Source organism: Oratosquilla oratoria, chromosome 11 (assembly GCF_046742065.1).
Source record: "Oratosquilla oratoria isolate Oo_2021 chromosome 11, ASM4674206v1, whole genome shotgun sequence".
NCBI lineage: Eukaryota > Metazoa > Arthropoda > Malacostraca > Stomatopoda > Squillidae > Oratosquilla > Oratosquilla oratoria.
The window spans coordinates 23588505-23603872 of NC_134787.1; the positions used below are offsets into that span (position 1 = coordinate 23588505).

Consider the following 15368-nt stretch of genomic DNA (forward strand, 5'->3'; position numbering starts at 1 on the left):
GTCACTCCACCCCCCACCCCCCAACACGACCCACTCCAATCCATCACCCATTTCATATTTTAGCTTCTTGTCATTGAAGGGACATCCTTGTCCCCTGTCCACTGCCCAGGTCAGAAGCAATGCTGCTAGACAAATAGAAACACGAATAAAATATTTCATATGCATTCCTTAAATAATAACGTTTCCTTTGATAGCCTATCAACCATAGTTACTAATGGCTTACAATAGTCCTAGTTGGCAACATAGTCGTAATCTCATGCCTGAAGTCGCATGTGGCCGAAGGCCCACTCATGCTTGTATTTGAGCGAGGTTCTTCAGTTCATTCATACACACCCCTTTCAGCGCAACTTATACCTTCCACTTTCGAAGCACTGCAGTCATCGCAAGGTATCGTATTTCTGTTCAAAACAAGTTACGGTGTCCACGAATACACTGGTGGCCACATGCAGACATAAACTGTCTTGTCACAGCTTCTATTAGGTCATTCGGGAGCGGTGTCCTTTTGCATGCATACTCTACCATCGAACGGTTTTATTCAGCTAAGGGATATATTTTCATTGACCAACACACTGATGAACATTTTCTGTCAAAAGTTTCAGTTTTACATCAGCAATGCTTTGTGTATTCGGACTTGCGCGTTCGACGTTTCAAAACAAATAGTATGAAATTTGGCCAATCCTTCAAAAGATGTTTTGGGACGCTCTCTCCCACGTACCCTACCCAGCCACACACACCCGTATTTGCTCTTGCATCACCGTTAGAAACTATACCCCACTCTCTGTTTAGAAGTACGATAATAGTAATAATGATTGTAATAATAATGATAAGAAGTAAGAAACCTCGAAATTTGCAGATACTGGTCCAACAAATGAATATTGGAAACTTTTGTTGCACGTTGAACTAAGTCAGAAAAGGATCCAGGGTGAAAAAAAAAAAAAAAAAAAAAAAAAAATAGGGTGGGGCTAACCTGAAGTTCGTAAATGTAGATGACTTTTTTTTTTTTTTTTTTTAGGGGGGGCTGATTTTTGTAAATATTGAGACGATTTTAAGGAATGTACTCTGTAGCTTCAGCCCCCTCAGCATCCCTCTCCTAGTACCCGCCACTGCTATAAGGAAATAATAATAATAATAATATTCTTGAGCGATTAACTACACTATACTCGTTACATTGAGAAATGACCGTTAGGGCGGAGCATTGGGAGTCCCCCTGTGTTGCCACATATAATTATTTTATAATTTTGTTTTATTCTATAATTTTATTTTATATTTTTATAATGTTGCCACATATAATTATATTCCAATTTTTTGTCACACACCACCACTGAGGTAAAAATCAAAGCAATGTTTTCTATACAAAGGTTTCGTTTCCTCGAGTCAGACATGGCATATGAGCAAGGGAGAGCGACGTTGCCCTACATTTATTCTTTGGCCCCGCCCCCCTCACACTGCATTCAGTGTGAGCCGTGCGGGCCGTGTTATCTGTAGAGATGTGGCAACACCGGGAAATCTCCTAACCCCGCCTTAGCGGTCACTTCTCGTTGCGCTGACTATAATCGTCAGAACGTCATCGGTATCCAGTTTAACAATAACTGTATCAGAGAGAAGATCAATACAAGAATAGTAATGATAATAGCAATAATAATAATAATGACAGAATAAGAATAATTATAATAACAACAATAATAATGATAATAACAATGACGGTAATAATAAATAATTCATAATATTAATATAATTGTATTACAAAAATCAACAATAATAACACTACCAATAATGATAACGATAGTAATAACAATAATAATATTAATTTATATATCTATCGATAGTTACCATTTTCAATAATGATAATAATAATGCTAATGCGCATGTCTACTCTGGCAAGCTCTGAGCTTTCATCCGGGAGGTTAACTGTTGATCACGAATCCAACACGTGATCCAAGGCCATGGTGAATCACCAGCGAACTACCAAAACATTAAAGTACTTCGCTGTAGACGGCGGTAATATTTCATTTATATTTGTTCTGGCTACCACCAAGCAATTTTATTCATCAGAGGGTAACCCCCAACTCCAGTCATTTCAGGGTCACAACCCTTCTCAATAAATCCAAAATTTTTTACCCCTTATAAGAGGGGCGGACAGCCAACGCATACATCCATCCTTCACCTATCCCACTCCCATCCAACACTCCCTTTTATTTTGTTTTCAATTTACTCAAGATATTCTAAGCAATGTGTACATCAAGGCGCAATTTCATCCACGATTTCTAGCGATGACTAAATGAAGCGACATATTGTTTCCAAACAAACTACGCTTTGATGAATCAATCGTGCGAGATATTTCTTGACTTCGGTGAAGCAGTATTTGATGGTTGCTGTAGTGTAGTGACAATGTAGACACAGCATAATTTGAGGCAAAACAATCAAGTAAAATTTGTACTATTGTGCTATCTTTACCGCACTGACGCAGCAGTAATGCGTGTGATTAATCAGGTGTATCCCAAATGCACAGAGTAGGCTTTACTACGCAGTGTGTGTGATTCACCATGGTCCATGGTCTTGGATCACGCGTTGGACTCGTGATCGACACCTCATATATGACCGTGTGTGTGAGTTTACCTGTACTATTTCCATTATCTCGTGGCCCACAAGGTGTTGTCTGCCGTGTTGTCACGTACTGAATCAAAACATTCTTCATATACCGGAAGCTGACCACTACCCCGAGTATGTTAACATGGAATATTCTAAATGCATTTTGATTTTTTCATTAAATGGCAGGTGATATGAGTAATTCTTATACATGTGAAGAAAAGAAGAGATTTGTTAAACGATGTGGCATCTCAGGTCAGGCGTCGTTGCCCCAGCTCCCGACCTAGGAATCCCCGTAGGTTGGGGGAGGGGGGGTGTTTAGTAATTACATAGAAAAGCTGAGTGCGGGTCTTCGGTCCACTTGCAGTTTCTTTAATTATATCGGTCATACATGCAAATATAAAGAAAACGGTGTCTCCCGTTTTCTTTGGAGATGGTTTAGACGTGGCAACGCTGCTGGTTTTGCCGACCACATCCTATGGGTCACCAGAAAATGGAAGAAGTATAGATGTATTATACGGGAAGGGGAGCTATGCTCGTAGTGACCCGTCTTTGAATCTCTCAGCATCTACAGTAGTTTCTCAAATTCTTGTATGGTCTTTGTACACACTATTGTTTCGTTCAATTTGTTCCAGACATCCATCACTCTGTTGGTTTACTATATTTTTGTCTATCTTCATCATCCTCCCTTTTATATTTTAACCAGTAAGTGAAATTACTCTATTATATCATTACAGTCAGTCAATAAACAAAGCTCCCTTCCCATACAATACCAACTAGGCATTTCCACCAACTTAGTGAAAAAGCATTGTACACCAGAGCTCGTTCTAGATGCCCATTCCAGATGGTGATTCGTCGGTGTGTGTGTCTGTGTGTGTGAGAGAGAAGCACAGACCATTGTGGCAGATGCAGGTTGTTCAAATGCTCCAAAAATGCACGGGAAGGTTTGTTTTCCGACAACCTTATTTCATCGTGTGCACATAGATATTCCTGTGGAGTACTGGTCTTGTTTTCTCTATATTTTAGTATAATACTAATTGCCAAATATATTGCAACGCAATGCATAATGATATGAGTATGGCACCAACTACTAGTTGATAAATAGCAAAAGGTTGTAGTATAATCTTAAGACGTGGCTGCATGACCCTGAAGCGTAGCACAGTATCCATGATAACAAAACGCCTCGGCATCTTCTTTGTTGTGGCTTAAATGATTAAACTCTTTAACTTCTTCAAAACTGTCACTATCTATTATAATTCCTTTATTTCTAATCGGTTGGTTTTCTGGTCTTTCTTATGAAGTATTAAATTATCACAGCAACATTGCACCATGTGTCGTAAGACACAGCGCATCCACAGCAAGGCCGCTTCATCAATTCGGCGACCTCCCCCCCCCCCCTCTCCGTCCCCTCATCCAGTAAAGAAGAAGACGGGAAGAAATCTCCTCGGGCTGTGTCATATTATTTCTCATACATACTTCCTCATCCCTTATCCCCCACCCACTCCCCTTCATGCATCACAGCATCATCCATATACAACCCTTCTCCATTCACCCCTATCTCCTGTCCTCTCCCATCCTTCTTCAACAGACATTCCTCTCTTTCCTGACGTAAACTGGGTATATAACAGAGCTAACGTACAATGAACTTATTTCCCTGTGTCTTTCTGAAGATCTCCATATGCACAGAACCAAACTGCCACAAAGACAACCATCATACTGAAAATACTCGGCACCTCATCTTGCTTTGCGTTACTCTGACCATACCCAATAACACATTTCTTCTTATAGGCCAATCCAGTGGCTCCTGCAGGGAACCTGTGATCCATGGGTCTCCTGCAAAAGAGATGTAGACCAATATGTTTAATTGACTAGTTTTATATAGACAAGGTCAATTATAATGAGAGATGTATCAGCCCATCAAGTCCGTTATATCCGATTTTTTTTATATCAGATGCTGCTATAATGAAATTTGACTGTAATCTATATAAATTGTAAACCAAAGACTGTGTCTAATGTTTTTTTTTTTCTGCAGATGTTGGCTGAGGTGCTCCTGAGTGTGTTCTTTCTCACAGTCTGTGTCTACTTTCTGGATGCAAAGCCCAAGAATCTCCCCCCAGGTATGTTGTAGTATATTTCAATATAAGGTCATGTTATTATTTTTCTCTGCAAACCTCATTAAATTAACCTAAATTAAATAAATCAGTACAACACTGTCAGGGTTGTAGATAGCCAATCCTTTTCTCCTACTATTATTTCAATGGGCATTCCTCTAAATTCTCCCCTGTCTCTTACTCCCTTTCATCTGTCACAGATAGTCTAAATCTTCAACTGAAGGTCTAAATAAGGTCTCTACTGACTATCCCTGTGAAGTGAATATCCAAACTTAAGTCTAACAGTTATAAGCATTTACTACTGTACAAAATTCTATTAAATGATGCCTCAGAGTATTTAATGAAATACTTAATATTTTTTGTGTCAACTGTGGGACTATAAAACCCATAACTTACTACCAAGTGTGGCACCAAAATGACTATACGAGATATTATATCAACCACTTCTCTTTGCAGGACTATGGGGCCTTCCAGTTGTTGGATACATATTTTCGATGTTGCCATTTCCAGAACAAATAAAAAACCTACAGAGGAGATTCGGAAACATTGCTTCGTAAGAAAGTTCCTTATTGTTGTAACTAATGTACATGCGTAATAATATTTCATACATGGTAGGAAAACAGTTGACAAGTAAATAGGAAAAATGTATTTATACATGACACACGCACATACGATTGGCAGAGACACGGCGACGATTAGAACTCAGGAAAAAAACTAAATTTTCGTAGATTTCAATGAAAGAGTTGTATTAATAGGGAAGGGGAAAGCTCGTGGTGTAGTGGGCAGGTGAAGAAAAAGGAGAAGGGGAGGGATTAGTGAGGAAAATGGAAGAAAATGACGAAGGAGACGAACGGGCTCCCCCGGACGTCAGAAGGAATGTAAACAAAAGGGCTGCAGACGACGCAGGTGAAGTCGAAAATATCAGTAAAGACATTAAAATTAGAAATGTAGACAAGAACAACAGAATAGAAAGTGAAGATAATAATTTTCATGGATTTAATGAGGGAGGAGATGACAACCTCCCTCGATTAGCAAGTCTAGAGGAAAAACTAGAGAAAATGAACGAACAGTGGGAGGTTAGGTTCAGTCAACTTACACGGATTACACAAAGAGTTGATAAATTGGAAGAACTAAAGAAGGAGAATCAAAACCTAACTAAAGAAATAGAAGAATTAAAAAGACAGTTAAAAGAAGTAAAGGATGAGAATGAGGAATCAAAGAATAATAATAGAGTAAAGAGTCCATAGCAAAAGAGGTACAGGGTTGGAGAAAAGTACAAGAGAACAACAAGATTGAATTTAGAGATATAGTAAAAATACAGATGAAAGAACAAACTAAGGACACAGTTATTAAAGTGATGAGGGAGAAGGAGAATATAGTAAGAGACTTAGCAGATAAAAAGAAATGTATAATTACATTAGGGATGGAAGAGAAGCATAATCCAAATAGGACTACAAGAGTAAAATAGAAGGAAAAGTTAAACAAGATATTAGAAGAATTCAAGAGGATGAACAAGAAACAGGGAAAGAAAGTGAAGAAATATATAGAATAGGGAAATACAATACAGATAAGACCAGACCAATTAAGGTTAAATTCAGGTCACAAACGACAGCAGAGAATATCTTATCAAAAACAGGGAAACTAGCAAAAAGTGATCTGTATAAACAGGTATGGATAAAAAGACAGGTGAATAAAGAGGAATGAGAGGATGAGAAAAAAAAAAGAATAGAAGCTAAGGAAAAAAACGAGAAAAGAACAGAGTCAGACAAAGAGAAATTCTATTGGAGAGTAGTGGATATTAAAGTGAGGAAATGGTTCATAACAGAGAAAACGGAAGGGAAACGGAAAACACGATGGAAGTAGCAGAAAATTAAAAGTGTCTTACTCAAATATAGATGGCTTAATAACAGGCTTGAACTGAATGATTACCTGAAAGAAAAAGAACCGGACATAATGGGAATTGTAGAGACAAAATTGAAAGGTCCACTACCACCCAACAGTGTAGGACATGGTGTATGTAATTATTGGATTAGAAACAGAGAGGTAAAACTAGGGGGTGGAGTTATGTTCCTGATTAGGGATATAAATATGAGGAATGTCACATATGGAAAGAATAGAGTACAGATGATTATGATGGAAGTGGAGGACAGGGACAAGAAGAGCAGGAAGTTTGTAATAAATTATGTGTCTCCTATAACGGCTTCGTGAGAAGAGAGAGAACACAAAAATATGTGAGAAGACACAAGGATAACACTAAATAAGATAATGGAAGATGGAGTAAGAATAATTATAATAGGTGACTTTAATTGCAAAGAAATCTGCTGGGAAGAGATGACAGTGAAGGGTCGAGACGATCTATGGGGAAATGTACTACTTGATATGATTGTAGGACATACAATGACGCAATGGATACAAGAGAATACTAGATATAGAAATGAGGAAGAATCATCGAGACTGGACCTAATAATCACATCAGAACCTGAAATAGTGGACAAGATTGAATATAAGACACCAATAAGTAAAAGTGACCCCATATTGGTTGAACTGGAATTAAATGAGGAAAAAATACATGGAAGAAACGAACAATATAGTAAGGGAAGATTGATTTATGGAAAAACCAATTTTGATCAAATAAGAGAATTCTTTCAAAAAGCAGACTGGGAAAAGGTACACAAGGAGGAAACAATAGTAGAAGAGAAATGGAATATTTTGACAAAAATTTATAAAGTGGAAAAGTATGTTCCAAGACAAAAACAAGAAAAAGTGTTGGTACAACAAAAGATATACACATACATTCATATACCAAAGGCTTTTTTCCCTTTACATGGGGGATAGCCAAAAAGAAAAAGGCATAGAAACCACCCCCACCCATTCCACCCCCTACATATTCCACTCCCGTCCACCCTCCTCCCTCCCTCTTATCTTGGAACCTCTTGGATGACGGGACATCGCTGCATCCTGTCCACTGCCCTGGGTCAGAAGCTGTGTCGCAAGACACAGCGCATCCACAGCAAGGCCGCTTCATCAATTCGGCGACCTCCCCCCCCCCCTCTCCGTCCCCTCATCCAGTAAAGGAGAAGACGGGAAGAAATCTCCTCGGGCTGTGTCATATTATTTCTCATACATACTTCCTCATCCCCTATCCCCCACCCACTCCCCTTCATGCATCACAGCATCATCCATATACAACCCTTCTCCGTTCACCCCTATCTTCTGTCCTCTCCCATCCTTCTTTAACAGACATTCCTCTCTTTTGCAATGCCCCTTTTACCCCATCCATCCATCTCATCCTAGGATGCCCCCTCATATTCACTCCTTCCACATCTACCTTCCACACCTCTTTTATTAATCTTTCTTCACTCATTCTTTCCATGTGTCCAAACCATCATATTACTCTTTCATCAACCCTATCTCCAAACTCCATTTCCACCCCTGTTCTCCTCACCTCCTCATTTCTCACTCTGTCCAGCCTAGTAACCCCTATCATACTTCTCAGACATTTCATCTCAAACACATTCAAACTCCTTCTCTCTTCCTCTCTTATGTTCCATGTTTCTGCCCCGTATAGTGCTGTTGGCACAATCAGCCCTTCATATAACCTCCTCTTAGCATCCATTCCATGATGTCAATTTCTCATTACACTTTTTAATTCCACCAATGCATTTACTTGCTTCTCTCAATCTACATTCTACCTCCACCCCCACTCCTCCCTTTCCTGCCACATTTGCACCCAAGTATCTAAAACTATCCATTTCCTCCAGTCTCTCTCCCTTAATGCTCACTTCCAGCCTGCTGTCACTTTCTCCCCTTGTACATCTCATCACCTTTGCCCACATTTATCTTTAGCTTCCTTCTTTCACACACCTTCTCAAACTCTGTCACCAACTTCCTCAATCCCTCCTCTGATCCTGCTACAAGCGCAGTGTCGTCAGCAAACAACAACTGGCTTATTTCCCACTTTTCTCCATTTTCTTTAACCATCTCCAACCCCTGACCCACCACCCTTGCATTCACCTCTCGCACCACCCCATCCATGTATAGATTGAACAGCCAGGGCGACATAACACATCCCTGACGAAATCCCACCTTTACCTCAAACCATTCACTCTCTCCATTTCTAATCCTAACACAAGCTCTACTACTCTCGTAAAAACTCTTGACTGCTCTTAACAGCTTTCCTCCTATCCCATATATCTGCAGTACCTTCCACAGCACCTTCCTGTCTACCCTATCGTAAGCCTTTTCCAGATCCATAAAAGCCCAAAAAATCCTTACCTTTTCCTATAGCTTTCTCACATATCTGACTTACCACAAAAATCTGATCCACACAACCCCTACCTGTCCTAAAACCACACTGTTCCTCACCAATTACTCCCTCTGTTCCTCTCCTACAGTACTCGTCTCAATCAAGACCCTCCCATAAGCCTTCCCAGCTACGCTCAACAAGCTGCCCTATGAAACTACTACACTCACACTTGCCCCCCCTTCCCTTGTAAAGCGGAACTATACAGGCACTCCTCCAGTCCTCCGGCACTCTACCCTCTCTTTAAACAAACCTTAAATTACCTCATCAGCCAGTCCACCATAACTGTACCTCCTTTCTTCAGACATTCTGCATGGCATTTATCCAACCCAGGTGCCTTACCTGCTCTCATCATCTTAACAGCTGCTTTCACTTCATCTTTCCCTATTTCTCCTCCATTTTCTTCACTCATCACTCATTTTCTTAGCACTTCCCACTGCAACTACATTTCCCTCCCTATCCCCCTTCACATTTAGCAACTCCCTAAAATACTCTGCCCACCTTCCTCTCACTGCCTTCTCTTCCATTATCATCTCTCCATCTGTATCTTTTACTTTTTCTTCTCTACTTGATTCACCTCCTCTTCCTCTTTTAATTTCTTTCCAAAACATCTTTTTATTACTTTCAAAATTTTCCGTCATACTCTTATCCCATTTCACATCTGCTCTCCTCTTTGCTTCCTTTATCTTATGCTTAACTTCCCTTCTCTTTACTTTGTACCTCTCATACAATTCCCTCGTTCTAATTTGTAGCCAATCTATGAAAGCCTGCATCTTCTCTTCTACACCCTTCTTTGTTTCCTCATCCCACCACTTACTACCCTTCCTTCTATTTCCTCCCACCCTCCTTGTTCCACACACCATCTTTGCACACCTTATGATTCCCTCCTTAAACCATCCCCATTCCTCCTCCACTCCTAGTTCTACTCTATCCTTCACTACCTCCCACTCCTCTCTCAGTTTCTTCTTGTACTCCTTCTCCTTTTCTTTCTCATTTAAGCAGTTCACTCTAAATACCTCCCTACCTTATGCCCTTTTCCTTTCTCCATCTATTCGCCACTCTCAATTTACCTTCCACCAGAAAATTATCTGATATTCCCCCACTCTCTCCCACTCTGTACTTATGCTTGACTTTCTTCCTAACCACTGTATTTGCTATCAACTCTCTTTCAAGACACATCTCCACCATCAATTCTCCACTACGATATTTACCTAGAACTCCATACTTCCCAATTACTCCATCTATTGGTTCGTTTCCTACCCTAGCATTAAGGTCTCCCAATACAACTACATTGACATTTCTCCCTAATCCCTCTATGCACTCACTCTATCTACCCAAAAAGCCTCCCTTTCCTCTATGCTCTTCTCACTACCAGGCCCATACGCACTTACAAAAACCCACATCTCCATTCCCAGCTTCACCTTCATGCACATCAACCTTGAAGAAACCTCCTTCCACTCCATTACACATTTACCTATCTCTTCACTTACTAGTATAGCCATCCCTTCTCTCCCTCGTCCCCTCTTCACTACTGAGTACCTCCCAACCACACTCCCAAACTCACACTCGCCCCTCCCTTTCATTTTAGTCTCACTGAAAGCCAGCACATCAATTTTTCTTCTCTCAAACATACTGCCTATCTCTTCCCTTTTACTCTCATCTGTACCACATCCATGCACATTAAAAAACCCAAACCTTAGGGTACTGGTTGGAAAACTCCCAGACCCTCTTATGCATTTACATTTTTTTAGGAATGTCCACTTTGGGACTACAGGTAGCAAGACTCCTAATCCCATCCCCCGTCCCGTTTTTCGTCGCCTTTTGCGACTCAAGTGGGAAGACTTGGTGGTAGCATTCTTTTCCCCCACCACAGGATAGGCGAAAAAAGGAAATGAATATTAAGAGAAATTGTACAGGACAGGAACAAGGGGTTAGGGGACAGCATAACGAAGGGACAGTCGTAGTATAAAAGTGTCATCATTTCTCTATGAACAGAATTTTCCTCTATCACAGACAAAATGATGTGTGGCTCTGGTCCGTAGCGGCGCCCCATATAGACCCTAAAGTATCAACTGCATGCTACTTTGCCACAATAACATCCAGCCAAATACCCCAGATGTAAGGAGTTAAAAGACAAAAGGGATAAAGCTTGGATGAAATGGAAAAAATACAAAAGACCTGAAAATAGAAAATATATACTAGTTATAGAAATCAATATGTACAAGTGTGCAGAGAAGAAAAGAGAAAATACGAAAAAGATGTCATAGAAAAATGTAAAGATCAACCAAACCTATTTTACAGATTGTAAACAAACTAAAAAACAAACAAGAATTAGAGAAACTATGACAAGGAGGAGTTGAATACACAGAGGAAATAGAAATGGCAGAAATTATGAACAAGCATTTTAAATCGGTGTTAACGAGGGAGAACATACAACTTACAGATGTCGAGTGGAAGGAGAAAGTCCCCCTATGAAAGAGATAGAAGTAACAAGGAAAGAAATAATTAATCACTTGAGTAATCTCGATGTCAGAAAATCGCATGGACAAGATGAAATGGCAAACTGGATTTTGAGAAAATGCAGGAATGAACTAACAGACAAAATACATAGCCTAATAAACAGTTAATTGAAAGAGGGATAAGTTCCAGAAGATTGGAAAAGAGCAAATATAGTGCCAATATATAATGGGGGAAACAAGGAAGACCCTACTAAATATAGACCGGTCTCTCTTACAAGTACGATAGCTAAAATTTGTGAAAGAATTATCAAAATTAGATAGGTAAGACATTTGGAAGAAAAAAAAAATACTAAATCCAAGGCAATTTGGATTTAGACAAGGACGATCATGCGTCATAAACTTAATGTGTTTCTATTCAAGGCTAATAGATGTAATACAAGAAAGAGATGGATGGGCTGATTGTGCATTTCTAGACCTGAAAAAACTTTTGATAAGATGACACATAAGAAGTTGCTTAAGAAATTAGAAACTGCAGGAGGAATACAGGGCAAACTGCTGAAGTGGATGGAAGACTTCTTGCATGAAAGAAAAATGAGAGTGGTGATAAGAGACAAACACACTAATCGGGATGAAGTGATTAGTGGAGTTCCACAAGGAACAGTTCTGGCCCCAATAATGTTTGCTATATATATTAATGATATGGATAAAGGAATTGTAATTTATGTGAGCTTCTTTACAGACGATGAAAAATTGTTGAAAAAAGTGAACACTGAAGAAGATTGTGAGTCGCTACAGAGTGATCTCAATAAAGTATGGGAATGGAGTAGGAAGTGGGAGATGGAATTTAATATTAAGAAATGTAGTATAATGGAATTTGGAAAAAGCAAAAAAAGAATAGCGGCATTGTATAAATTGGGAGAGGAAGATATTAAAAAAGTAGAAAATAAGAAGGACCTGGGAGTCATTATTATGAATATGTCCCTAGAGAAACATATAAGCACAATTATTGGAGACACTTATAATTTAATAAGAACAATCAAAGTGGCATTTACATACCTGGACGAAGAAATGGTAAAGAAACACTTGATAAGACCAAGATTGGCGACGTGGTCACCAAGTACAAAAAAAAAAAAAATTATAACAAAACTTGAAAGAATACAAAGAGCAATTACAAAATTAGCACCAACACTCTCAGGACTATCATGTGAGGAGAGACTAGTGGGACATCACGAGCATAGCTTCCCTTACCGCAAAATGCAACTAAGTAAATACACGTTGGATTGACGGCGAAGATTGGAACTCAGGGGGAAAAAATTGTCATGGATTTCAACGAGGAGGGAGTACCTGTGTTGTATTAGTAGGGAAGGGGAAAGTTCTTGGTGTAGTGGGCAGGTGAAGAAAAAGGAGAAGGGGAGGGATTATTGAGGAAAATGGAAGACAACGAGGAAGGGAACGAACGGGTCCCAGACGTCAGATTGGATGTAAACAAGAGATGTACGGACAAAACAGCTGAAGTCAAACAAGTCAGTAAAGACATTAAAATTAGAAATATAGATAAGAGCAGCACAATAGAAAGTGGACATAATCATTTCTATGGATTTAATGAGGGAGGAAATGACAACCTCCCCCGATTATCAAGTCTAGAGGAAAAACTAACAAAAATGAATGAATCGTGAGAGGTTAGGTTTAGCCAACTTGCACTAATTACACAAAGAGTTGATAAATTGGAAGAACTACAGAAGGAGAATAATAAACAGAATAAAGAGTTCATAGCAAAAGAGGTAAGTGGTTGGAAAGGGTTCAGGAGTAAAGCAAAATTGAATTTAGAGATATAGTGAAACAACATATGAAGGAAGACACTAAGGACACATTTATTAAAGCGATGAGAGAGAAGGAGAATATAGTAAGAGACTTGACAGATAAAAAGAAATGTATAATTATATTAGGAATGGAAGAGAAGCATAATCCAAATAGGAATACAAGAGTAAGATATAAGAAAGGAGTGAACAAGGTATCAAAAGTATTTCAAGAAGATGAACAGAAAATAGGGAAAGAAATTGAAGATATATATATATATATCTAGGGAAATACAGTATAGACAAGACCAGACCAATTAAGGTTAAATTCAGGTCACAAACAACAGCAGAGAATGTCTTAACAAAGAACAGGAAAACTAGCAGAAAGTGATCAGTACAAACAGGTATGGATAAAAAGGGATGAATAAAGAGGAAAGAGAAGAAAAAACAAAAAGAATCGAAGCTAAGGAAAAAACGAGAACAGAAAGAGTCAAAGAGAAATTCTATTAGCGAGTAGTGGATATGAAAGTGAGGAAATGGTTCATAGTAGAGAAAAACAGAAAGGAAACAGAAAACAGGATGGAGGTAACAGAAAATTAAAAGTGCCCTTCACAAATATAGATGGATTAATAACAGGCTTGATTGAACTGAATGATTACCTGAAGGAAAAAGAACCTGACATAATGGGAATTGTGGGGAACAAAATTGAAAGGCCCATTACCACCCAACGGTGTAGGACATGGTGTATATAATTATTGGATTAGAAACAGAGAAGTAAAACAAGGTGGTGGAGTTATGTTCCTGACTAAGAAGGATATAAATGTGAGGAATGTTTCATATGGAAAGAATAGAGTGGAGATGATTATGATGGAAATAGAGGACAGGGAAAAGATCAGGAAGTTTGTGGTAAATCATGTGCCTCCTAAAACAGCTTCGTGGGAAGAGAGAGAACACAAGAATATGTTAGAAGACACAAGTATAACACTAAATAAGACAATGGAAGATAGAGGAAGAATGTATATATATATATATATATATATATATATATATATATATATATATATATATATATATATATATATAAAATCAGCCATCCTCAGTCCACTGCTGTACAAAGGCCTCCTTCATAGCATTCCATGATTCACACGACCGTGCCATCATCTGCCACGTCACTCCTGCAAACTTCTTGATCTCGTCTCTCCACCTTCTGTCTGGTCTCCCTCTTCCACGCTTCCTATCTCGCAGCGTCCACTCAGTAACACACTTGTTTCATCGCTCATCAGTCGTTCGCACCAACTTACCTGCCCAATTCCATTTCCTCTCTTTTACCGCCTCTACAATATCTTTCACTCTAGTCTGCTCTCTCACCCAACTTGCTCTCTTTCGGTCTCTCAGTGTTATTCCCATCATTGATCTCTCCATTCTCCTCTGTGCAGTCCTTAGCTTTGTTTCCATCGCCCTCGTCAGCTTCCAAGTCTCACACCCATAAATTATTACTGGTAGAATGCATTGATTGTAAACTTTACGTTTCAATCATAAAGGTAGAGAGCCTCTCGAGATCTTATGTTACTTACCAAACACTTTCCAACAAATTGCAAAGCGTCTTTTTATTTCATTATCATGATCTTTCGTCACTTTCACCGCCTGGCCTAAATAATTATACTCTTCAACTTCCTCAAGACTCTCACCATCAATTACAATCTCTTTGCTTTGAACTTTCGTGTTGAACATTACTTTGGTTTTGGTCTTATTAATTTTTAAACCTAATTTGAGACTTTCCTTGTTTAGATCACTCAGCATCTCTTGCAAGTCTTCTGCTCTTTCTGAAATAAGAATAATGTCATCCGCAAATCTTAGGTGGTTCAAATATTCGCCATTAATCTTCAAACCTTTCACTTCCCAGCTTAACCTTTAGAAAATATCTTCCAAGCAACCGGTAAATAATTTGGGTGAAATGGTATCACCTTGCCGTACTCCTTTTTTGATTTTGATCTTTTCTGAATCTTTATGTAGTCGAATTATAGCGGTACCATTCTCATAAATCTTTTCTAGAACCCTTACGATCTATTCGTTTGTACCCTGATTGCGTAGCAAGTTTAGAATTGCTATTTGT

At 39.0% G+C, this 15368-nt stretch overlaps 1 protein-coding gene across 2 annotated transcripts in view; it reads left to right on the plus strand.

Annotated features, from left to right (window-relative positions):
- The first annotated feature begins 247 nt into the window (after nt 1-247).
- LOC143029661 (cytochrome P450 2L1-like) overlaps nt 248-15368 on the plus strand; it is a 56659-nt gene continuing 41538 nt past the window's right edge. For both annotated transcript variants that reach the window (XM_076192467.1, XM_076192468.1), the window contains exons 1-3: nt 248-387; nt 4619-4703; nt 5154-5250. In XM_076192467.1, coding sequence (XP_076048582.1) covers nt 271-387; nt 4619-4703; nt 5154-5250 — 299 coding nt within the window. In that variant the 5' untranslated portion in view covers nt 248-270. The remainder of the gene's footprint in view (nt 388-4618; nt 4704-5153; nt 5251-15368) is intronic.